Below are 25,444 nucleotides of genomic sequence, written 5' to 3' on the forward strand. Positions count from 1 at the left end.
TTGTATGTTATGAATCTTTTTTCATTGTTTGACATCAGGGGGGGTTGGGGTTGACTGAAACGATGAATATACTCGACTATCGCTTATCAACGATATATCCTGTATATAATTTCAGTCACAACAGCAAAAACGGAACATTGGTTTACTTTGTGGCCTCTTGAATATTTCAATGATTTATTGAACTTTTCATCGAGTTGTTCTGTACAAATGTTTGAGTAATCTATTGCTTGTTGATTCCGATTCGAAATGTAATACAGAGAGCATCAAGAAAGTTTGTCAGTTTTTGTTTGTTTAATCGAAAATCATGTTCAAATCGAGTTTTCGTTTTTCATTTTACAAATCGAATTCACACAAATCGGAATGTTAGAACGGAATTGAAACATAAAAAGTTATTCACATTTAAACAAATACATTTGCCCAGAGCATGAACAATTGAACATTGAACATGTAGGTAACATATACACCGATATACATTTTCCACCATAATCAACTTGAAAAGTAAAGGAAAAAAAGGTTGAAAAGAAAAAAGAGCATTTTTGTGTGGATACACAAGCTGTGGAATGTCGAATCAACATGTTCGTCTTGTTTTTATTTTCATTTTATTTTTTTGTTTCATCTTTTTTGCAGATTTGTTTATAGGCTTTGCTTTCACAACGGATATGATTTACAGCCGTGGTAAAACTTATGCATGTTATGTTAGCACAGATGGTGTGTTCAACTGAATTTTCTTTCCCATCCCTCCCAACGGTACATATATCCTTTAACGCCATTCATCATCGACAAAAAAAACAGAACTTTTTGTACTCGCTAGTTTATCAAGTGAATGGCAGCTCTGTGCATATTTGGTCTTCGGCCGAAAATTTGGTAAATTCGCAATTTCCGTATTTGTATCGCAAGCCAATACAATCACATATGTTTACTTCATCTCCATCTTATTTGGGCTGTCTTATTTCAGTATCTAGCATTGTGAACTGAATAACAATAAACAACACACTTCTTCGTTGTCGCTGACAGACAAACAACAAACTTTTTCTACACACACAAACATTTCCAATGAAAACCAAAAAAAAATATGCTTCGTGTTGCACACGCTTTTTCATTTGCTTTTATCGTGATGAACAAATTGAATATTTTTATCGCTCATTGTGTTCATACGAACGAATAACTTCATAATTTAAATATCATTGCATTAAATTTTCGCTCCTTTTTCTATTCATTTTTTTCAGTATGTGGCTTTTTGTGCGGTGCTTGGCGGGGGAGGCTCGATCGTCTATTCAAAATGAATCATTTATATTCAATGTTGTTGTCGCTATTTTTTTGGTTCGTATGCTGTCTTTTTCCACTTGCACCCAACTTGTGTCTGCATGATATCGTAATCTTTGGAATGTGTACAAATACAGATGTAGAGAAATGTAGAGAGAAAAAGCGTTTGTGTGGCGCAAGTAAACAGACATTCACCCAAGGCTAAAATGATTATCTATTTGTGTTGCACAAATTTAGCATGGAAATTTTATGTGAATTGAGTTCATATATCTATTGAATATATCGAGAAGAGAGTATGTTATTCAGCGCTTATGGCTGAGTAATGTCTGAATAAAAACATACTCTCCTCTCGATATTTTCAATAGATATGTATATCCACAGAAAAAGTGAGAATGCAAAAATTCTCATAAATCCAAATGTTTGTGCAAGTAAACATTGATAAATTTGAGATAAGTTCAGCACGGGGGAACGGAGATCATTATCTTCTCACCGAATAAATATCGATTCGTGACGCATTTCGTCGCACATTTGACAAATAAGTTCAAAAATCGAATAGAACATAAATAAACACATTTATTATCGGATTTAATGTGATAGCATTTTTTGTATGCCTCGTTCAGATTTTTTATGTTCTAAAAAAAAACAGCAATCATCAATGGATTACCCTTTTTCACAGACACACACACACACACAATCATATGGAATGAGAAATGCCCTAATTCGAAGATATGTCATTACGTCTAATTCATGTATGAGAAAAAAACGAGGCGTACTATGTGAACCGTCGGTTTAACATCTAATTTCAAAGTTAAACAACATTTCACTGAAAACCGTAGTGTAGGAGTTTCATGAATGCTCAATTGTATCAGTTACCAAGAATTTTTGTTTGTGAATCTAGAATTACTTGTACAAACATAGAATTTTGCCAGCAAACACGATGTGATACTCCGTTACTGTTGATCGCATTGTCACTTAATGTTATCGCGTTGAACACACAAAGTGTAAATAGAGAACGAAAGTTTCACTTCAAAGCAAAAGAGGCGGAATTGGCATTACAAATTACATAAATATTAAAAGAAAACAAGAGAACAAGAAAATTGTGGTTATGTAATATTTGAACCAAAGTGAATTGAACACATTGCTGACTGACATATATAAACATTTAATGGGGCATCACATTTCCACAATTCATGTTCAGATTTTATTTAAGGTTTCAGAAGTGACTCATTGAATCCGTCTGACACATTATCAATAACTTATCCCACATTCCATTCAATCAGACGAAGCACACTAAAAGTGACGTAAAAAAAGTTTGAAAATGAACAACATTGATCCTGTCTATTGCTTTGATTGTGGCTTTAAATTCCAACGACGCGACAAAAGAATGTAATCATAACTTAATCTGTTTTCTTGTCGGAGCAAGATCAAAAAAGTAAACATCTTAAAGTGAGTCAACAAATATTTACCTGAATTGGCAGCCAACAAATCGCAAACACCAACACAATCACAACTACCATTCGTGTTACCCGTCGCTTTCCCTTTCTATAAACGGCCGTCAAACGATGTTTATGTGAATTGTGCGCGCATTTTTGCCGTTTACATTTTTTTTATGCGCCCAATTATTTAATAACGCCAACAGTATTTGTGGGTGGGATTGTTGATATTTTGGTGAATGTTGTTGTTGTACGGACGATGAAACAGCGACGCAGTGAAATTCGGATAGCAAATCCACACAGTGTTGAAAATACCATCCATAAACACACAATTACGGCGCAGCATGTAAGAATAGGTTTTTTTGTGCGATAAAAAAACAAAAAAGTAAACAAATATCAGTTTATGAATAAGATAAATGGTGAGCGCACACTTGGCAATGTTACAATATTTAAATTATCAAATAAAAACACAATCAAATGAACAACAACAGCAGCAACAGACGGTATACATGATGAGTTACTAAACATGTTACTTATTTACGATCAAAAAGTAAATACTAAACTTTCTTGGTGTGTATTTGTATGCCTCTTCATGGCAACAAATTTTTTTTTTATCGTTTGTAAAATAATCTATCCTTTGGCTTTGGGATAAAGATGAAATATTAGCTATTTTAAGTAAAAGAAAACCCGTTCACCACAAGACATCATTTTAGCAAAACCAAAACCGAAAAAGGGTTCTGATAAATCAAAAATTTTCATTAAAAATTCATTGCAGAAATTTGAGAGAGAAATAGAAAAAAAAATAATGGCTCTTTACGAACTGAAATGAAGAAGCGCATCGCATGAGGCCAGATAGAATAGGCAAAAAAAGAACATTGTAATAAATATCCACATTAAAGATAGAGTGTCATTTTTTCATCTTCGAACCAAAAAGTATATCTAGAACATTCACAGTGACATGAAAAACCGGTCAACAAAAAACGCACCACTCTTTTGAATGACATCTTTTTGTTATCCATACCACATGTTTTTCTATTCGACAATGTTTCATTTTCGAATAATTATTCGCTTAATTTACACAAAATTAAAGTTCTTTTGTTTTTATCCTGCTTTTCATTCGAAAACAATGTAATATGAGAAAAATGCATCTATAGTAAAAGGGCGACTAAATGCAAAATGAGCACTGAGCAGCAGCAAGGACATTTTTTTCACATAACAAAATCAGTTGTGTCGCCGACAATCGTGAACAATAGACGAAACAAAGGAAAAAAAAGGAAAAAAACAACCACTGACCAATCCTTTTTTTGTTCTACACCATCCATGGCAACTATTATTTTAAGCGTATTCTGTTTATTTTGCTGGGTTCTTGTTACATCTAAGTTTTAAAAAAACAGACATACATATAATTCTAGATGAATGCGACTACATTTGGTTCATATCGTTAACAATACATGTATTCGTTTAAAGAGTCTATTATGATGGACGGTTCTGCATCAACACGCTGAAGTGGCGTGTTTCTTTTTCGAGAAACTGAATTAATAATGTTTTTGCCGCATTATTTTTCCACTTTTTCTTCTCAAGAAAGTTAGTAGATTTGTTTGGTATTTCAGCATTTAGCGCAATTGTTTGAGACGTTGGATTCACGGCCATTCTGCCGTCAGACATTTTTCAAAAACCATCTTGAAATGCTCGATCATCGCCATCATAATACATTAATCATTTTCGCCAAATATACGCTGCAGTCGTTCTCCTTTGATACTCATTAAATTTTAACAGTGACAAATTTGTATTTACTTTGTCATTTTAAAGTCTGCGAACCAAAGATAGGAAAAGAGAACAAGGGAATAATGTTAAAACATCGCAGACAGACCGAGAAATTGAGTCTTTGTGTAAACCGAATAATAAACGTGCGCTCGTTCGTTAGCTCTCATCTCAAGAGGCAAGGTTGCGTTTGATTTTCGAACTGGAAATCATCTGTATAATTGAAACAAACTCGCGCTCGTTCGTTTCTATAAAATTCGTACAAAAGTCTTTTGATTTGTGTGTCACATTGGGAAAAACCAATGATACTTGAAACACATCGTCGAAAAATCGCTTAATGCATTTGTCAATAAAATATGTGAGATGAATGTCTATTTCTCATTCTCATTGGGGGTTTCAGTCGCAACTCATGGCAAAATCAAATTAGAGAACTCTAAAGCAACGTTTTCTGTATTTGTCGCTATCATTTCATCAAAGTGTTTCATTAGTCTTATCAACAAATTCAACAACGTTCTAGCATTGTGTGAGTCAAAGAGAAAGAATAACGAAGACTATCATTTCAGTGTCTCAATTTCAAATATCATTATACGTAGGCGACTATTTAAGTTTCTTCAATATGTATGTTTTAGTATTGCCCGATGCAAACCATTGTCATATTCGTTAAGTTTAACATTTTGTAGCATAAACGTTCTCAGAACGTTTTGTCATTCGATCGTTATTTGTATTGTTTACCGTAACATGTAAATTGCGTCTCAGCCAAAAAATGAATTTTACTCGTGAAAATTTTCGAGCGATTATTTTTTTCCACTTTCGATTGGGTGTATCACAACAACAGTGTTTTGATCAACTTCATTTGGCCTTTGGCGATGAAGTACCAAGTCTTCGGACAATTTATAATTGGTACAACGAATTCAAGCGCGGTCGCCTATCGCTCATCGACGAGTTCCGCGAAGGTCGTCCAAAATCAGTTGTTGTACCAGAAAACATCGATGCTGTCAGAAATATGATAATGGAAGATCGTCATGTAACATATCACGAGATTGAGGCATCCCTGGGCATTAGTGCGACCAGCGTATTTAAGATTTTACATGAACACTTAGCTGTCAGAAAGATTTGCTCTCGTTGGATACCACATAATTTGACAATCGCTCAAAAAAAGGCTCGTGTCGATTGGTGTAAACAAATGCTCAAGAAATTCAATCGTGGTGTTTCAAAATCCGTGTATTTTATCGTCACTGGTGACGAATCATGGATCTACGCGTATGAGCCCGAAACTAAACAGCAGTCGACTGTATGGGTCTTTCAAAGTGAAGATAACCCAACAAAAGTTGTTCGAGCTCGAAGTGTTGCGAAGCAAATGGTCGCCTGTTTTTTCGCGATAAGTGGTCATGTAGCAACAGTTCCACTAGAGGCTCGTAAGACGGTCAATTCTGATTGGTACACCACCATTTGTTTGCCCGAAGTGTTTGATGAAATAAGAAAAAACAACCGCCGTCGCAAAATAATTCTTCATCATGATAATGCGAGCTCTCACACATCTCATCAAACAGTCGATTATTTGACCGGTCAAAAGATTGATTTAATGGGTCATCCGCCGTACAGTCCTGATTTGGCACCCAACGATTTCTTTTTATTCCCGAGCGTGAAGAATAAACTGCGTGGTCAACGATTTTCATCGCCCGAAGAAGCAGTTGATGCGTTCAAAACACACGTTTTGGAGATATCACTTTCGGAGTGGCATGAATGCTATGACAAATGGTTCGAGCGAATGCAAAAGTGTATTGATCATCATGGCGAATATTTTGAAAAACAATAAAACCATTTTCGATGAAACCCCATTGTCTTATATATGTTTTTGAAAAAACTTAAATAGTGACCCTCGTATTATGCAATTTTTTTATAAATTCCAACATCAACTAAAAGAGATACATATAACTCGTGAATCCAAATGCATGACATTTTAAAGTGAGCGTACGCTACAAAATGACACCCAAAACGAAATATAATGAACGTATGTAGTATAGTAAATATGATTTTTTTTATTCTCAATTGCAATTTCTCAAATGCTTAAGCTTTCTTCTCAAAGCCATCGAATGAAAACTACATCCTTTCGAAATGTGAAACTGTTGAACCTCCGATGAAAAGTCTTTACTTGAATATACACGCAAATCAAATATTTATAACTGTATAGTTGCTTCACTCCGTCTGACTATTGGGTTATCGTTGCCGTTTGCTAGTGTTGATGCCGTTGCTGCTGTTGTTTGTTTGTTCGTATGTTTGTTATGATTTAATGCTTTGCACATTGCGTTCGTCATACCTTGATTCAGCAGATGGATTACAGCCGGGCGCATTTTTCCATAGTCGTAACAGCATACCCACGTACAGCAATGAAATTAGAAATAGTGGAATAACATACGATGACAAGAAGAATGAAACCTGTTGAATGTAAAAGAGAGAGAGAGAAAACGAAAGTCAAAAAACGGAGAAAAATGTTTGATTATTTGTCATTGCATAAAAATAAAACTCGATGCAAACGTATATATGTACGTGTTTTGTGTCATATTACTACAATGGGACCGTTTCATTTCATGCGAATGGAATGTTCTCATTGCTAACCATAAATTCTTCGGTGCATGTTTGGCAGGAAAATTCAACTGAAAGGCAGAAAGCAAATGAGTTTCATGTTCGTTTGCAGTAATCAAAAATCCAATCGACGAAGAATGATCAAACAAACGTCTTTCGCTTAATATTTTAAAATGACATCGGGCGCTGGAGCCAAATTTAATTTTCATTGAACATATTTCATGCTTTGCTGGTAGTCACACACGTAATGCATTCATGACTCATACAAGTTTATGTGAAATACGGAAGCAAACTTTAAAGTACAATATACATTTCATTTTCATCATGTTTGAATACTATATCAAATTCGGTTGTGACTATTATTTTATGACAAATTTTAACGTAGATATATACTACATTCAAATTACACAAAAGGTAGCTATTTTATGTTAGGTGCATACTTGATCAGAAGGATTCCTATCGTTTCGATTACCCCCTAAAAATTCTTTTAATTTGATAGGGCTTATGAGCTATTCTTTCGATTGGCCCTCCCCCGATTTCAATTTTTTCCGAGTGAAATTAAAAACCTCTTATTCTTGCACCAGGTAGAATTATATTCTTTGCTTATCCCTATCGATTTCTTTTTTTTTTTCAATTAAACACCTCCCCTTTAATTTTTACCCTGATCAAGTATGGTTAAATATGAGATTGGTTTTAATTATTTCATTACATCTTCAATTCTGATAGAAATTTTCCATATAATAATTAATTGTCATTATTTCAACGAAATCAGCACAACTTTGCTATTGAATGCTTGCGATGTAATGGAATGCTTGTTAATTGCATAGAAACCTGATTCATATTTTTCGAACAAATTGATAAATCCAACTTAAATGTTGAAAATATAAATTCGCAGCACAATGTGTTTGAATTAATTTTAATATGCACGTGCTTTTGATAGCAACAAATATTTATTCGCCATTTCTCTCTACTATGAAAATGAACAGAATCTCAATTACAATAAAATATAATTTCAGATGTAGAGAAATATTCTTCCGAGTGGTGCAAATATACTAATTCAATATACGGAAGCAGTTTGAATGACGAGATGATGATGCACTGCAAATTAATTTGTGGATTGGCATCTAATTTAATGAATGCTTCATGAAATTAGAAAATTCTCAGTCTATTTTAAAATCAATTTATGCACAATGTTCACGTTTACACACTAATTCACTTGGAAAATGTAGAAAATACCAGACATTATAATGAGATATTTTCAGCCAGATAAATCAGCTCAGCCAGATATCGTCAGGAGCTGAAATTGAGTGAAAACAATAGAAGTGATTGTTATGGCTATAATTACAATTACATTGCTACAATCACTATAACAAACACTTTTATTGTTTTCACTCCATTTCAGCTCCTGACGATATCTGAGCTGGCTGAAAATATCTCATTATAATGTCTGGAAAATACACTGCCAATTTACTTGGAAGTAATGCTTGATGTGTATAAACGAGTAAAAAACGAATTCTGATCCCAGTTATAACGTACAATCAAGTCTTCAGATTCAAGAACTTTCACAGACTCAGGAACCTGAACCATTTCTAAGGAAAATAATTTTACTGGAAAAATCCAAAAAGAAAAATATGTGATGTGTAAATGAGGCTCAGGAATCTGAAAAAAACTAGGTTCCACGTAAATGGATGTTTTAGTTATGTATAAGTAAGTAGTTAGGTACAAACAAACTACCCGAAAACAACTTTAAAGCTTGACGGTACATCAAGCAAAATCAGAAGAATTCTTGCACTGTTCTTCAAACTTTCACATGCGTTCGAAATAACACCTGCAAAAGTGCTCGTGTAAGGTAACTATTGACAACAGTTTTATTTTTATTCTACCAGAGTCATATTGTGTAATGTGTATGTTCTATATTCATTGCTCTAAATGTAAATAGAACAAGAATCTTTGAAGAAACATTGTGCATAAAATTTAAACTTGTTGAATGATATTAGAATTCACATATTGTTTCATCTGCATATTTCTTGCAATAACTTATTACTGTACCGATTGTTTCATCTGCATATTTCTTGCAATAACTTATTACTGTACCGACAATCCAATCGTTCAATTTAACGCAAAATTTCATATGGCAAAATATTCTGTAAATATTATTTGATTTTTTGAACCATTCATAGCTTCTGAGCAGAGGTCCGAGGGGTTGGATTAACACCCCCCCTTACAATTTGAAAAAAATATTCTTTCGATTTGCTAGCGATTTTCGCGAAAAAAGTGAAGACCTTTTTTTGTAGCAGGAATTTTGCAAGGGTTTTTTTTCCGCGAGAAAAATCATTCAATTTGCTAGGGTTTTTTGAGCCTAAGAATAAACCAATCAGATAATGCATTTTTGAGTGAGTGACCAAATAGAAAATTGCCCTTTTAGATTTTAGGAAAATTCAGAAATTACACCCCCCCCCATTGGATCGTCAACTTCAGAAGCTATGGAACCATTGAAATTGCATCAGTATTTTAAGACGTCAGACGTTTTACTAATGCTATTAAATATTTGCGGTATATTAAATAATACACTAATGTTAATGAGCATTGCTTAATGAGTGGATCTCCCAAAATATTCATTATAATTTGAACTGATGGAATGTACAAATACACCACATGAACTCTTTTAGGATGTGAAGTATTTGAAACCTCTTGCTAAACCAACCAAATGAAACATTTCACTAACACCCACAATTCAATGAAGAATATTTGATAGGTTCGCATTGTCCAAAATACTTTATATTCTTTTAGTGAAATTTATCCGTCAAATTATATGATTAATGATGCGCAATGTCCAATGTAAAGCTGAAAAACTTGTGAGCTATCGTGTTTGAAAAAAATGGCAGTTTCATTTTTCAAGTTATTCAAAAAGTAACTGTGCAACAATATATACCATAAATAATAATAATAGATTAGACAGCAAATTAAGTAAGTCTAAAGCTTCCGTTTGAAATTGATTTAATAAAAAGAACCCAAAATCCCCAAATTAGGCTCATTTATAACATAATTTGGTTGTAAATCAAATAATTATATTGAGTAAAAGCAACTGTTTATACGTTGAAGGATGCAGATAGAAATGCTCACCAACAATATATCATAGTATTTTATGTGTTGACTTAAAATTACACCCCCACAAATTGGACATACATCTAATAAAAATTGTTTGTGATCAACAAATAAAAAACTATTCAATCCACAAAACATGTTCGTGTTAACCTTAACAAATTTGTAAAACTTTTCCTATTCCAAAAAAACTTTTAAATTGAATGTTTCCCATTTCACGCCCTTGAACAAAATTCAAGTTTGTTTGATGACTTTAAAAAAGAGTATACATACGTTTTTTTTCTTACCTGAAATGCTACTAGATTGTATCCTTCCTCACTCAAAAATAAGCATGCCGTATAGTTTCGGCCCCCATATGGGTAATTGACGACACCATGTGATAGTGCAGCTGGAATTCCCGTTGTTACAATAATAACCCAGGCGGCGACAATCGCTCTGCATGCACACACAAATACATATTTCGATTTTATTTATTTTTTGAGTTCGTACGATGTGAGATTTAACGAATTCATCATCCATTTTGACATTCGACGCCCACACAATGTATGGCATTTACAGAGTCATTTTTCATTCAAATCCAAACAAAGTGACGGTCCAATCGATTGTTAGAAATTCCCATGAAAAAAAGAAGCAAAGAGAAAAAAGTGCAGTGAAATGTGCATGTCATCGACAATGTTAGGTACAATAGTTTTGCAATTTTGTTTCAAATGATGAAACCCTACAATGTGTTTAGTTTTGTCAATTGAAGCAAACGAATCAACTCGGTAGTGTTCAATTAAAATGTCGAAATTGGCTCAAAATAAACAGAAATGAAATGTGGCCTCATAGATATTGGTTCGATTTGAAAAGTTAACAATTTTCAAATGCTCACTTGAAGCCAATAGCAATTGTGACTCATTTTTCCGTTACAACAGCCATACCATACGCAAACACAAAAAATAACTGAAGCGAAGTGAAAAGCTATTTGCATAGAAATGACTACTTACAGTGTTGCATTGCGTTCGGTTCGCAACGACATACTCGTTACGGGATGTACAACTGCTAAAAATCTATCAAATGACATCAAAACCAGGGTATACACACTCGCATGGCACGTAACGACGCTATTCGAAATGATATTATTATTACGATGAGAGACACACATTCAAATTCCATAATTCACATTTGATATTCATTTAGTTTCATGAAATACTTACATCATGTATTGCACCTACAGAAACGAGATAAAATGAAATGGATAATCGATTTATAGTCATCTGTTAAGTGGCTTTTTAAAATCGCTTTTACTTACGTATTTGCACCAAAGATGACCTACAAAAATGAGAATTGATTTAAATTCATTCTTATATGTGTTTTTTTTGTCAATTCACGACGGAATTTTTAATACTTACCAAAAGGCCATTCGCTCGCCACATAATCCTGATTTATGAGAATTTTTTTGTGTTCATGCAAATTTAAAGAGATGTTCAATTAATTGGAACAATTTCGAATGAGCAGCATTTTTTTACAAATTATTATTGAATGAAGTGTATAGAATATAGATACACAGTAAGAAAATATCAGCCGACGCTATACGCAAAACCGACTGGTACGTGCACTCATACGTTTTTACATCTTTTACATCTAGTGACCATACGATTTTTCGACTGATTCGTTACTCTTTGTACGTATCTTCGCACAGTCGAAAAATCGTATGGTCATTATAATGATGTAAAAGATGTAAAAACGTATGAGTGCACGTACCAGTCGGTTTTGCGTATAGCGTCGGCTGATATTTTCTTACTGTGTATAGAACACATACCGTAGCTGTAAAGGGAACGCAGAAGATCACAAAGAGAATATCGGCCGCTGCAAGATTAATTATCAGTATATTTGTCGTTGAGCGCATCTGCTGGTTGGCTGTTACAACTGTGATTAGAAAAACACCCCATACGTATATAAATTTGAACAACAAAATTCAGTTTTGAAAATTATAAAAAAAACTGTATTTATTCTACTGGTGCATTTGTATATGATACAGCAATATTCATCGGAAAATGGAGATATGAAAACTAATAAATGATTTTATAAAAAATACTTAACCAAAACTCACCAATAATAACTAAAGCATTGCCCATCAATCCGATCAGTCCAATGATACCAAAAAAGACTGGCACAACCATCGAAACAATTCGTTCGAGTGGCCATTCCGTTTCGTTTACAAAATAAGGACATGCTGATAAGTTAACGCTATTACCAATCGCTGTCGCACTTGTGTTAATATTGCCGCAATAATTCGTGAGGTTTTGAGTCATTTTGGCATAATTAATTGCACCGTTTTCACTATCTCACGAGTATAATTTGAAATTCCTAATGTTAATTTTCGTCTTTTGCTTCGGACTTTTTTCCCGCTTTCAGCTTGTAAAAAAAATCACTGCTCATACAAATCTATACAGTTTGCACTTCAAATCATTCGAATGGGAAGAATTCTTATTTCCGACGATACACCAAAATGTTGAACGGTAGACGATAAACGCGCAATGACAAGTGGTGGTGGGGATGAAACGATGGTTTTAGAAACTCGCGGGAGTAAAATTTATGTTCGTTGTATGATGGCCTATGTAAAACAACTTTGAGTGGACGAAAATGTTCAATGCTTAATTTGTGTATGTTTGCTTTTTTTAAAACCTCCGTTGTATGTCCTAAATCACAGATCACAGATTATTTCCGTAGACAATATATTTTCTGTCCAATTTTTTTACACTTTTTTTTAATGACACTTAATTTTATGCTGTACGATTTTTACGAACTTTTTTCATGGTTTATTACGATAAAATGTTCATTCGAAATCAACTTCGTTTTAAGTAATTTTTGTGCGGCGATGATTTGATCTATACATACCCGAACAATTTCGGACAACTCTCCAAGATCGATTATCTGAAACGAAATAAAAATAAAAATTAATCCGAGATAAATTGCAAAAACATCACAGAAATAGATTGACGTGATTTAAAACATTCGGTAATCTAAACCGGTTGTTCTGCGTATTTTAAATACAGGATTGTCCACTCTATGTAGAATATATGGTTAAAAAATCATCAAAATTTTCATGTGAATGTTATTTTTTTGTATCTGATTCATTTGGTAAATACTAAATAACAAGAACTGCATTGCGACTGTGTCCAATATACCATAGATGATGACGGAAATTTTTTTAGAGGGGGGTGATGGCGAAATTCCGTAGGGGGTCCCTGGAAAAATCCATGGGGGTCCCTGATGAATTTGTAAGAAATGAGGATAAAATCGTTTTTTTTTGCTCTTCAGTTTTTTCAACCCTAGCAAATCGAAAGAATTTCACGGTCAAAAAAGTGAAAAGCAAAAAAAGGTTCTCATTTCCAAAATTGTTGAGGGTTCCTAAAAATATTTTAGAGGGGGGTAATCCGAACCCTAGGAACCCTATGCCAATATACCATATACAAAACCACATGCAAAAAGTGTTAATGAAAAATTGAATTTTTACCACAAGTAAAAAATGAATTGACGTATGTCACAAAATATATAAATTTTCGAACCGAGTAAATAAATCTGAATGACCAAGCCATTGAGATGAATTCGATTATTTGTGTGGCATATCAAATTCGTTTGCAACATCAACAAACCCACACCGATACAAACCGAAACCAAACCATTTGTTCGAATTCACTTGCCGAGCAAAGCAAGCGGAACGTTCGGAAAATGGTTTGTACTGCGAATCGCAGTCCACGATACGTTTACATTCAAAGCATCGCTATTCACATATACATAGCTTGATTGTATGTTCGCCATACAAACCATTTTGGGAACGTTTCGTTCAATACACAACTGAAACCACACGAAGAAACCTTTTGTATTCGAAACGTCAAACCGTTTTTAATCGCTGCAAACCAAATACAAAAAATGGATTGAATTTATTGATTCCAATGTGCTTGTATTCAAAAGAAAGTACATGAAAAACGGTATATACATGAAAAAAGATAGAATGATTGAGTTTGGGTGAGAAATAACAGAATAAAGCGAGAGAAAAACATTAAAAATGGGTCGTTTTGCACATACAATTAATGGTTCAGATTGGTGATGCCATAAAATATTTTTCCATTCTTTTTTAAAATGGAATTCCTTTTTTTTGTTTATACATATTTGACATTGTTTAAGCACAAATATCTGCAGATTGGTTTTCGCCGTTTCATAGCTAAAATAAGAAATATTTTGTGAAATTTGATGTATAGTGAATAAAAATTCAAATAAAAAATAAATGGAATGGAGCACTAGCGGAATAATGCATAAAAATTCCTGAATTTATTGCATTCATCTGTCATCGCATCAAAACGGAAACAATTTTTAAAACAGAATATTTGACATATAATTTTGCATGGTTTTCTTCTCTCTCTCTCTCTCTCAAAATTTAAATTATGACAACATAAATTGCATACTCAAGTTAAAAGTCACAATTCATGAGCCAAAGGAAGCATCTTAATAGATATTTATGCAAAAAAATGCAATAAGTGTGAAATCTTGGTGTTGACGTTTACACCTGCGACATGCACATTTATTTACAATTTCAATTGCAATTCCATTGTGTGAACGGAACGATGCATCATGTACTCAATTGTGCGACATCACAAGCCATTTAAAAAAGATGTACATATATTCTGCGACAGCACGTGTGTTCTACTTATATTTTCAATAAAGAGCAAGAGGCAAATTGTATGTGTTTAAATATGGGACAAAGCACTTTCTGAAGTTAAAACTGGACTGGGCATGTATACGGAAAGCAAAAGAGAGAGATTGAGCATGGTTGGGTTTTTTTATGTAAAGGTTGATTACTGATTAGTCGCTTATTATTTACTCTGCACATAGTAAAAATCGGGCATATGCTGTTGCTGGATGTTGACGTGTCGAATTACCCTTGCTAACTATTAGTTACAAGCAACTTATGAACTAATTGACATTAAAGGTAATCTGGATCGAGCTCAAACGCCTGTCGTCATTCATTCTAAAACTACTATACATGAAATTCAAACCCATATTCGATTTCATGTATTTTGACAGTATTCAGCTTTGAAATTTCAGCACGGGAATATAGAAATTGAATAGAGTCGTTTGAGTAGACAGCACTATATACACATACAGCTCAGAGGGTCATTTTAAATTGAAACGAGTGGGGCGTTTCATGCAAATTTATGTTTGTGTAGAGCACCATTTACGCTATAATTGAATATATCTGTGGAAAATCTCAGTTATCATCAATTTGAATTAAATTCACTATTTGTGAAATGAGAGCTTTCTACTAGCAGTTCCAATGTGCTTGTGCGTGTTGCAATTTTTCATATAAATATTTTTTTTCGCTCTTAAACTAGTTTTACCACGACCGATGAGGAAATTTAAAATTTATTTTGATATTTTAATCCTATATTCATCGTCAGCATTTGCAGCCACCCATATCTAGTTGCGTTGCTACTGTTGGTGAAGTGTCTCGTCAACTCAACTTATCACCCATGTGAAAAGGATACTTAATGAAGTTTATTGGAAAGAAAATTTCCTGCATGAAATGAAAAAAAGCGGCTTGCATGTGACATTAGCGCATGGCAATGGCAAATAGTGTAATGAAACTACAACAATTTTAGCACTTAAATATTCTTGTGGCATGTGTATTCCCTTTTTACATCAAACAAAATGGAAAATCTGTTTCATTTGATGATTGTTGAGAACCATTTTAAGTTGAATGCTTTAACCCAATTTCAAGCGAAGATCGCCCTCAATTTTGTTTCAAGCACATGCGCGCGCAAAATGTTGTGTGATGGTTTAAGTAACACCCGTGAGTAAAATAGAGGTCTAAAGCCAATCAAGAAGACAAAAGCACGCCAGCTATTTTATTCTTGTTGTTGAAGTTCAAAGAGACAATGGCCGGTGGTATGCTTGCAATCGGCATGTTTCAGCTTTTATTTCACAATACAACTTGACCTGAATTCTGTGCAAAATTTCATCCTCATCAGATTTTCAGCTTCATGAAGCTTTTCTCTTTTTCTTTCACGATCAATTTTAAAAAGTATTTAAAGTGTTTGAGACGAAGCTTCATAAACTAATGGATTACATTCATATAAACTTCGAACCATCTGTGGAAAACACGCGGAATTATTGACGGTAGGGATAAAGCGAGAAAGAAACGGAATCCACCATCAGTATGGAAGTATGGGGTATGCAGTTAAGAGTGGCCACACAAGAAAACCCATAACTGCGCTTATCGACTATCAACGAGTTTTTATTAAATGATGCAACGCCAGCTACTTTTTTATTGGTTTATCCCGTCATCATTCATATTACTTTGGAAACGCTATATACAACAATCTTGCACTTGTCCATAAATTGTTATCGAGAGCGCATTCCATGGGAATGCTTCTCTCGAATGGAAATCTCAATAAAATCCAACAAAATTCCACTTGAATTCTTCATTGTATTGCCATTCAATTCAGCACACAATGAACAAATGTTATCGAAAAAAACGATGAAATTGAACATTTCTTTTTCTATTTGAAACCAAAAACCAATTGAAAATGTATTGAACAGACAAAATTCGTAAAATATCATAAATATATGTATTACCAACAACTGAACCAATGGCTTTTGTACTAGATTTTCCAGCGACCAGAGTTCATTCATATCAGGATTCAGTTATTTAATGGTTTTCATCAAGAAATCGAATTAAAAGAGAAAGAGAGAAAGAGAAAAAAGAAACAAAGTACATTTTTTAACATTTCGGTGCAGACGATGGAAAACGTTACTTTTTTATCGCATTCAGCGATGTAAAGAAAGAATGACATTTTCCAATAGATGAATTCACAGTTTCATTGTGAATTATTCAGCATTGAATTTTCATAATGAATGAAATGCAGACCATTTTTGTTGATGTTGGCGTTGTTAATTTTAGAAATTTCTTAACGAAAAATTGCTTATATTAGATTATCGCATGCATTTGCATCATATTGAATGAGACAAATTGTATATTACTATTATTGTATAAAAGTGAATCGAGATACAACACTGAGATTACGTGTTACGTTAACATTATCGCGATCAAAACAGTTGGATGTGACATCAACAATACAATGCAAAAAGGCTTCACGCCAATAAAACTGTTATTTATTTATGATTACACAGACAGTGCAACGTCATGAACAAATGGATTGCATTGGCAAAAAAAATTATGATGGCATTTGAGCTATTCTTTTTTTTGTACAATGCAATGTGCAGAGTAAGCACAATTACATTGAAATATGAATTATTATCAGTTGGCGTCCAGCTGCGAGAGCTGAAACGCTTTTTTATTTTCGTATACAATGTGTACATTTGTCATTTTTGTCTGACAAAAATAAAAACGAAAGCTAAGAAGCTCCTGCTTAGTAGCTATAACATGGCATAATGATTCAAAATAGAAAAGTTTACTAATTGAATGGAAATTCCATAATGTATATGAATATAATCAGCATAATGAACAATAGATGAACACTGCTATGCAGCAAAATGGCTCGAAAGCAATTATTTTATCGTTACAATAATGATATTTGGGTTGTGTGTATGTGTGTGAACTGTGCACTGTATTCGCTCGGCGTGCTCTTCAAATTCCCCACTGAAAGTACAACAACATTTCATCAGTGTGGTTGAATGATAAAATATTCATTCATCAACTTGTATAATATTCTCGTGTGACCATTTAAAGCGTTTTATGCATGTATCTATCTGTATGTGTGTGGATACATTTATTATTTAAAGTTTTATAAACTTTAGCGCTGTTCTATGGAAATCCCAAGCAAGAAATACTCGAATACAACTTTGTATTAAAACGTGATTTAAGAAAGAAAATGTAAATTTAGTCGTAATAATGCATGAGCTTTTTTGTTTTATTTGCACCGAAATGTTCAGCTTGTTGTTTAAATAAAGTACCACAAACAATGAGAATGATTTTCAAATATATGCGTGATTACGAATGACCCTGAGCTGACATTATTCGAAGTCATGATGTCGTTGTCTTCGGTGTAGTTTCATTACCATTTGTTCGATTGCAAGACATTCAAGCAAACAAACACTCTCTCTCTCTCTCTCCGTTTTCTCTCCGATCGAAAAAAAGTAATTGTAACCGCTAACCAGCCGGGGATTTGAATTTGCCGTTGTTTTTAATTAAATATTCGTTTAATTCATGTTCGGTGTTGGTAGTGGTGATGGTGATGGCGCCCGTTGATCTCCGAGTTCAAATGAACAAGTTTTCTACAAAACAAATATGTATTTAATGTAATAACACCTGATGCGCACCAAAAGGAAACCATAGATAAGATCGGAAAATTTATGGACGAAAAAGAATGGAAAAACCCCCAGTCAGTGGAGCTAATATAAACATAGTATGTGTATGTGTGCGTCATTTGGCGTTGCATCTATATGAAAGAGAAAACAAACTTCGCCATTACATTCATGTAATCAGTTTTACAACCACGCCGACACACATTCGCGTTATCGATTTCCATTAATATATTACATGAATAGTAAGTAAGAACCAACCCAAATGCCTTTGGAAATCTCTCCTGCAGAGAGTATATGCATACGGAGCAAACAACGTTTGAGGTTTTGGAATTTAGATAAATATCTTAATTAAAATCGACTGAAATGAAGAGCTACATTTAACTAATTCCAAATCCGCACCCCATTTATTCAATCTGAATGCAAATATAAATGTAAATAGTTATATTTACTATTCAACTTTCAGTTACGTAGTACGTGCGCGGGCGATGGGATATCAGATGTATTAAGTGAACGTAATAATGACTGTGTGTCTGTTGAAATCCAATCGATTCGCCCGTTCACACTAAGATCAGAGCATAAATTATTGACAATATGATCCAAACTTAATGGCCTTCGAAATTCCATGTTCGTGACTTACGATGAAATGCAAAATAATTACGCAAATTAAAATTTATATGAGATGATAGACCGTTGAAAAATCAGTCAAACACCGAAACGAAATGTTAGAACAGAATTATGTATTGAATAATTATTTCACTTTAAGCATTGCTTGAAACTTCTTACTTTTATCCTTTATTCATCGATGTTGATTGTCTCACCGGTTGTTTGTAACGAAAGAAGAAAACAAAATCATTCGCTTCAATCTCACTGTCGGTTATGGTATTTGTTTTCATTAACTTTTCAGCCTGAATAATCCAATCATATATTTTAACCAACGCAAACCCTCGAGTCATCGAAGTGAGGGGGAAGAGAAAAAAAAGCGAAAGCCATAATTTTCACGATTGCTCTTGCCTCGAATAGTTTTTGCTTCCTTTGCTCGACAGCAACAGAGAACAAGCATGTGGTAGCCATATAACCGTGTAATTGAATCTCCTTTTATATTTCATGCTGTGAAAACATTGCCATACTCTGCATCAACGATTCTGCCAGGAACAGAAAACAGTGACGTGAAAACGTAAAGAAATAAAGTAAGGCAACAAAGCTCACGCGTTTTTAAAATCTAAAAAAAAAACAACATTGATGAATCACGATATTTGTTGTTGCGCGTATCATATAATAACAACGATGAATAAACGAGAAAATTAAATTAAACTACTACGCAAACGATGCGATGAAATCAACGTTGAATTATTACGCCGACAGTAAGTTTGAATGAAACCGGAAAATGCCACAGCATTCATTTCATCTATTGTGTCAGTGAAATGGCATTTCCATGAACTCAAAAAAGAGTGTTTTGTACTTGAAATTGTTTGTATAAATTGATTCTACCACTTTGAGGATAATGAAACAGAAAACAACAGAAAACATTAAAAAGCCGTTTCTGCTATTGAATTTGAACAATGTTAAATCATTCATTCAAAGCACTGCATTGTAGGCGTTAATGAAGCTGATTAAGAATAGATATAAGAAATGGATTTCATAAACCGATAAATATTAAACGAAGTTTGTTTTGTTTTGTGCTATATATGTATATTGTATATTGTATTGATAAAGTGCTTTCCAAATGAAGATGGTACAGTTAATTATTACCACTTGGGATTTACAGCACATACTTGAGCCGTCTATTTTGTATTTTGACGATGTAATTTCCTTGTGATTTCAATTTGAGAAGATAGCATTTGAATTCTTACGCGATTTTCGCATCCCTTGATATACACGATAAACCATTGAGATAGCACTCAAAACCACCGAAAAAAATTATAATAAAATTCAAAAATTTTTATGCGATATCGACTTCACGTATTAAATGTCAGCATTATTCAATTTTTGAGCAAAAAAGGTCAAAATTGTGAAACTCAATCCGACAAAACGTTCGCAAACAAAGAACACTCTGTAAAAAATGCTGATTCAAACTCAAAGCTTACTTGCTTTGGATAAAATATTGTTAAACTAATTTTCGATTCAATATTCGAAAGGTCAATAATGCATGCATAATTAAATTTCTTAATGGAAACTCATTTGTTTTTCTCGTACACAATACGTAATATATGGTCACTGGCTGTGCACGGGGGTAGGCACTTCATAGACAAAACCTTTGTTCTCGACGAATCGTCTTTTTGTTTCGTGTATCGATAAAAAATGGCAAGATTTATTCATCAGAATATTAAATACAATTTTTAACTTCCATTTCGTAAATAATTGTGAAGCGTTTATTTATTCATCATAATCGTGTGCGCAATGCCGCTTTTAATTTCGGCCAAAGCATTCGAAAGCAATGGGGATTAATTGCTACAAACTATAGAAGCATCCATGAATGAATATTTATTTCATTTTATAGAGAGATCGATTCCCCTGAGAATTGAGATATTTTCGAGAGATTCAACAACTCATTTAATGGATAAAACTATATTATATGATAACTTCGTAACAACTTGATCATAAGGAAAACAAACATAATTGTGAGATCAAATTTCAACCATTGGATAAAATTTTCTTTTACGTATTTCACGAAGGCACGACGTTTAAGTGGTTCATATCTCAAATGGAATTCATATATTTTATGCACGTAAATTAATTTATCGCAATCCATAACAATAAAGCAATTTATGTATACATTGAAATTTTGAAGCGATCGAGATAAGCATGTTTGGCCCTCATTTTCATAATAATTCGTCTTTAGATTATCTAAATAGCTGAAAAAGGTATCCATTTTACTCCTCTCTCTCTTTTTCTTTCTCATACAGAATACTGTTATGCATAAAAATATTGTATTTATCAAATTGCTTGAACACTCTTTAACAAATAAAATGCCGGCGGCCATCTGCTCTTCAACTTTTTATCAAGTATCATATTGAAGAGAAAAAAAGTATATACACCGCCCGCTGGTTTTGATGTGTGACCACATTTTGGGTGTGTTCGTGTTTGTGGTGTCGTCAATATTCAAAATGGCACAGTTGCCGTGTATCTTATCAAAAGCTTCAGGCTTCTAGTACACCAACTGATTACGACACCATAATCATCAAACAACTTTTAATAGACTAACAAAATTCTTTGAGCCAGTAATCCACATTTTGCAACTGTTTTTATAGCGACAAAAGAAAAAAACGCACACATTTCCTTAAAGAACGGACTTTTGCGATTCGCATTAAATTTGCGAATCAAAGATGTATGAATATTAATTATGGTTCCGTGTAGCCAAGGAACTCACTAAATTTCGCGATTTCCTTCATTAGAATCCATGCTTTATTTACTCACTTAAAATAAAATACTTTTTGCTTGATATTTAAGTTTAATTTGATTCCTCTCTAAAGTGTTTACCAGTCCATACTTTATTACGCCATAACATAGATTGTGTATTGATTGCGTAACTGTTGATGAAAAAAACTTTCTTCGTTGGAACAACATTTTTTAATTACGTCTGTGGCATGAAAAGGCGAATAGACTTTGATAAATGTATAACCAAAATGTCTTGATATTTATTCGTTGGAATCATTTACATGTAACACCGCTTTGTTTGTGTTTACATTCGTTAAAATAGCGCGTCGGTTTCGCTATTGTATGAATTTTGGTATAAATTGGCGCCCGCTAATGATTTAATTTATCCCTCACAGAAAGTTTTATTTTTGGGATAATAATGGCCCCGTTGCTTCACCAAATTTGTAGCATACAATATCTCGTGTCATTGTTTTCCTTTTTAAAACTATGTGCCGATTGCCTATCTCGACATTTTGATGTATGAAAAGTCATCCGTTTTCCTTTTCTCCTTGAAGCGAGTGAATTTGAAACAATAACAACAATCACCGTCTTCATTGCTATCAGACATTATAATGAGATATTTTCAGCCAGATATCGTCAGGAGCTGAAATTTAGTGAAAATAATAGAAGTGATTGTTATGGTTATAATTACACTTACATTGCTACAATCACTATAACAATCACTTTTATTGTTTTCACTCCATTTCAGCTCCTGACGATATCTGGCTGAGCTGATTCATCTGGCTGAAAATATCTCATTATAATATCTAATTGCCACCATGACGGTGGTGCTATAATACGTAACGTTAAAGTAGCGAAAATATCGCATTATATGCCTAATGATGCAAAGCAAATACGCGAACGACACTTTCCATGTTCCTAAGCACAAAGAGAAGCGAAAAAAAAAATTGCGTGGAATATTCACGTTCGTCGTTTTGCATTTTGTTGTCCATACATAACGGATGTATTGACTCCAAGAGCGTAATATATGACCCGTTTCCTTTGTGTGCCGCTTTTAACAATACCAATACTGACAACAACAATCGCATGTTCTACCATATTCACAAGCTTCATATTCACAGAGCCAATCCAGATTTCATCAAATTACAAATGCTGCTCTGTATCGGTTCACTGTTGCTCTTTGTGACATTCCATTCGGAATATGATATGCGCTATACTCTTTGCAAAAAAATTTTTTTGAGCTCACAAAATTGTCATTCGACATCGTGTCTAAATGTTATTCGCTTGCAAACATGTATGCGATTCTGCGTTTTATTACATTCGCTCTGAGTCACATTCACTTTTGAGTTTCTTTCGATTCTCATATTCGGAAAAATATAACTCGTATATTGATTTCGGTCACATTCGGTTTATTGGAATGCATTCCAAACACATTTTCATTGTTGTTGGCTTACTCGCGCGTATTTCATGCATATGGCATGACTGGTACGTGTGCCAAACATTCGAATAACAGATTGCCCTCACTTGAATGCAATGACAAAGAGTAAAATTTAACAACGACACATAATTTTCGTATGAAATGACTTTTACAAAGAGAAGTAGATGATAAGAGAGAGCGTAAGAATGAGCAGATGTGTTACGTGTCGAATTCCGGCACTGACACACAAATAAGTGAAAACTTCATCGTGCAATGCATCAATTATTCATAAAAATACAAAAAAAAAAACTTCATATATTCATGGTCATGGCATAACATAGTTGCCTTAAAGAATGTCACATTGTGTCATGGAAGAAAATACCATAAGAAACACACAGAGCATTCCATCGAGTTGCAATTTCAAGTTACTTGTCGCATGATACACTTCAATACAATCGCCGTATGCTTTAAGAATTTTCAACAAGTCTTGTTGATTCTTTCAGAGAATGGATCATTCAAAAGAGTATAATACTCATTGTTAAAATGTTTCATGATAGAACCAATGATCTCGTATATTTTTTCTTCTTCTTGAAAACACATCTTGTTCGAAACGTTGCTTGAATAGAAGTTCCACTTTTCCATCATTTTCAATTACAGCGATCGATTTTCGTTTTTGACAATACGGCATTTTGATAAGTACATGAAAAAAACGTTAAAAAGTTTTACGTTTATAAACTTACTTAAAAAGTAAAGAAATATACATACAAAGTTTGACTAACTTCTGCATTGAAGATAGAGTTGTTGAAAAAATTGTCGGATTCTCTTGATATTATTTTGCCAAACAAGATTTTGCTACTTCCTTAAACGACTTATAACGAACGTTTTAACGGAGAAATGTTTCTTGAAATTCGTTTGAATTATGCAAATACAAATTAAATATTGTATTTTTCATATTCGAATTTACGGATATACAGACCTTAGAGCTTTTTAGCTGAACGCCCAGTTCAATCATCCCAAAAATGGCTGGCTAACCGTCAAATAATATAGATCGATGGTATAATTGGGGATTTGGCATTGCGAAAAAGCGTATGCGCACATGGCAACGTGACCTCATCTCATCGGTAGGCTAAATGGCTCAATAAATTAAATAGAAATGTCGTATGTTGCTGCGTTTTGTACAACGATTTTCACTGTTATAATTTGAAAATCAACGACAGAAATGCGAGAAAAATGCGCGGAATTCCAAAGTGTGTATTGTGCGCTTTTGCATGGCAAAGGAGCAAAAACTATGGCAAAGTCAGATAGCAAAATCCTAGATTTGAATTTATCTACATGCGTTTGAAAAGCCACGGATCTTCTACGTGATATATTGTATTTGTGAGATGTGGAATGAGGTGTAAAAATAAGAACAAAAAAAAGCAATTTAAAAGACGAAGAAAAAATGCATGTGAAACCACTTCCAGTTTTAGCATTTGATGGATAACAGCAAAGACGTGATTTCATTTATTAAGTGCTGATAACTTATTCGCACCACAAAAACACACGCGCGCAACAAGAAATCAACCACACAAGCGGCGACTTTGAACTCGATATATATCCTCTTTCTGGTATCCCATCCATCGATTGAAACATAAAAAGGACAATATTTTTTCTAATGTTCCGAAGTGAAATGGAATGCTCTCATTCTATTTTCTTCGATCGACTGAAACGTTTATGTTTTTCAAGTCGATTTCGTTTTCCTTCAATTATCGCTAACAATTTGTCGCATTCTGCAATCCATTTATTCTCCGCAGACTGTAAAAATCTCACTGTAGATATGAAAATGGAACACAGGTAAAATGTCGTTCAAGGTATATCTGCAGAAATTACAATAACGACAATTCGTTTAGACTGAAATGGGAAACGATCTTTATGTGTATGGGTTTGTCGTAAAGAATAATGGCTTTTCCTCGTTGGGTGTGTGTGCGTGTCGTATAAAACTGTGAATGATACGTACGTTGTCATTTGCTAGAAAATTGATTAAAGACAAGGTTTTCACGTGCTTTTTTAAGTTAATGGATTTTTCTGTATGCAACAATGCATTTGCAATTTCCAAATGTTACTTCAACATTTAGTTGAAAATTAGAACATTGTACACTGTACAGCACTCAAGTATTTGTTGTACTGGTTGGTTTGACAGTTAGTAACGAAAATCACTTCAAAA

General features: G+C 33.7%; 1 protein-coding gene across 3 annotated transcripts in view; it reads right to left on the minus strand.

Annotated features, from left to right (window-relative positions):
- LOC116342494 (allatostatin-A receptor-like) overlaps positions 1-25,444 on the minus strand; it is an 80,461-nt gene that overhangs the window by 9,740 nt on the left and 45,277 nt on the right. For all 3 annotated transcript variants that reach the window (XM_031770139.1, XM_031770140.1, XM_031770142.1), the window contains exons 4-12: positions 12,235-13,058; positions 11,944-12,050; positions 11,534-11,561; positions 11,434-11,453; positions 11,339-11,352; positions 11,129-11,245; positions 10,430-10,577; positions 6,775-6,893; positions 2,730-2,805 (exon numbers count right to left, since the gene is read on the minus strand). In XM_031770139.1, coding sequence (XP_031625999.1) covers positions 2,730-2,805; positions 6,775-6,893; positions 10,430-10,577; positions 11,129-11,245; positions 11,339-11,352; positions 11,434-11,453; positions 11,534-11,561; positions 11,944-12,050; positions 12,235-12,436 — 831 coding nt within the window. In that variant the 5' untranslated portion in view covers positions 12,437-13,058. The remainder of the gene's footprint in view (positions 1-2,729; positions 2,806-6,774; positions 6,894-10,429; positions 10,578-11,128; positions 11,246-11,338; positions 11,353-11,433; positions 11,454-11,533; positions 11,562-11,943; positions 12,051-12,234; positions 13,059-25,444) is intronic.

This window comes from Contarinia nasturtii, unplaced genomic scaffold (genome assembly GCF_009176525.2).
Source record: "Contarinia nasturtii isolate CC-2019 unplaced genomic scaffold, AAFC_CNas_1.1 Cnas_scaffold_864, whole genome shotgun sequence".
In the NCBI taxonomy this organism is placed as follows: domain Eukaryota; kingdom Metazoa; phylum Arthropoda; class Insecta; order Diptera; family Cecidomyiidae; genus Contarinia; species Contarinia nasturtii.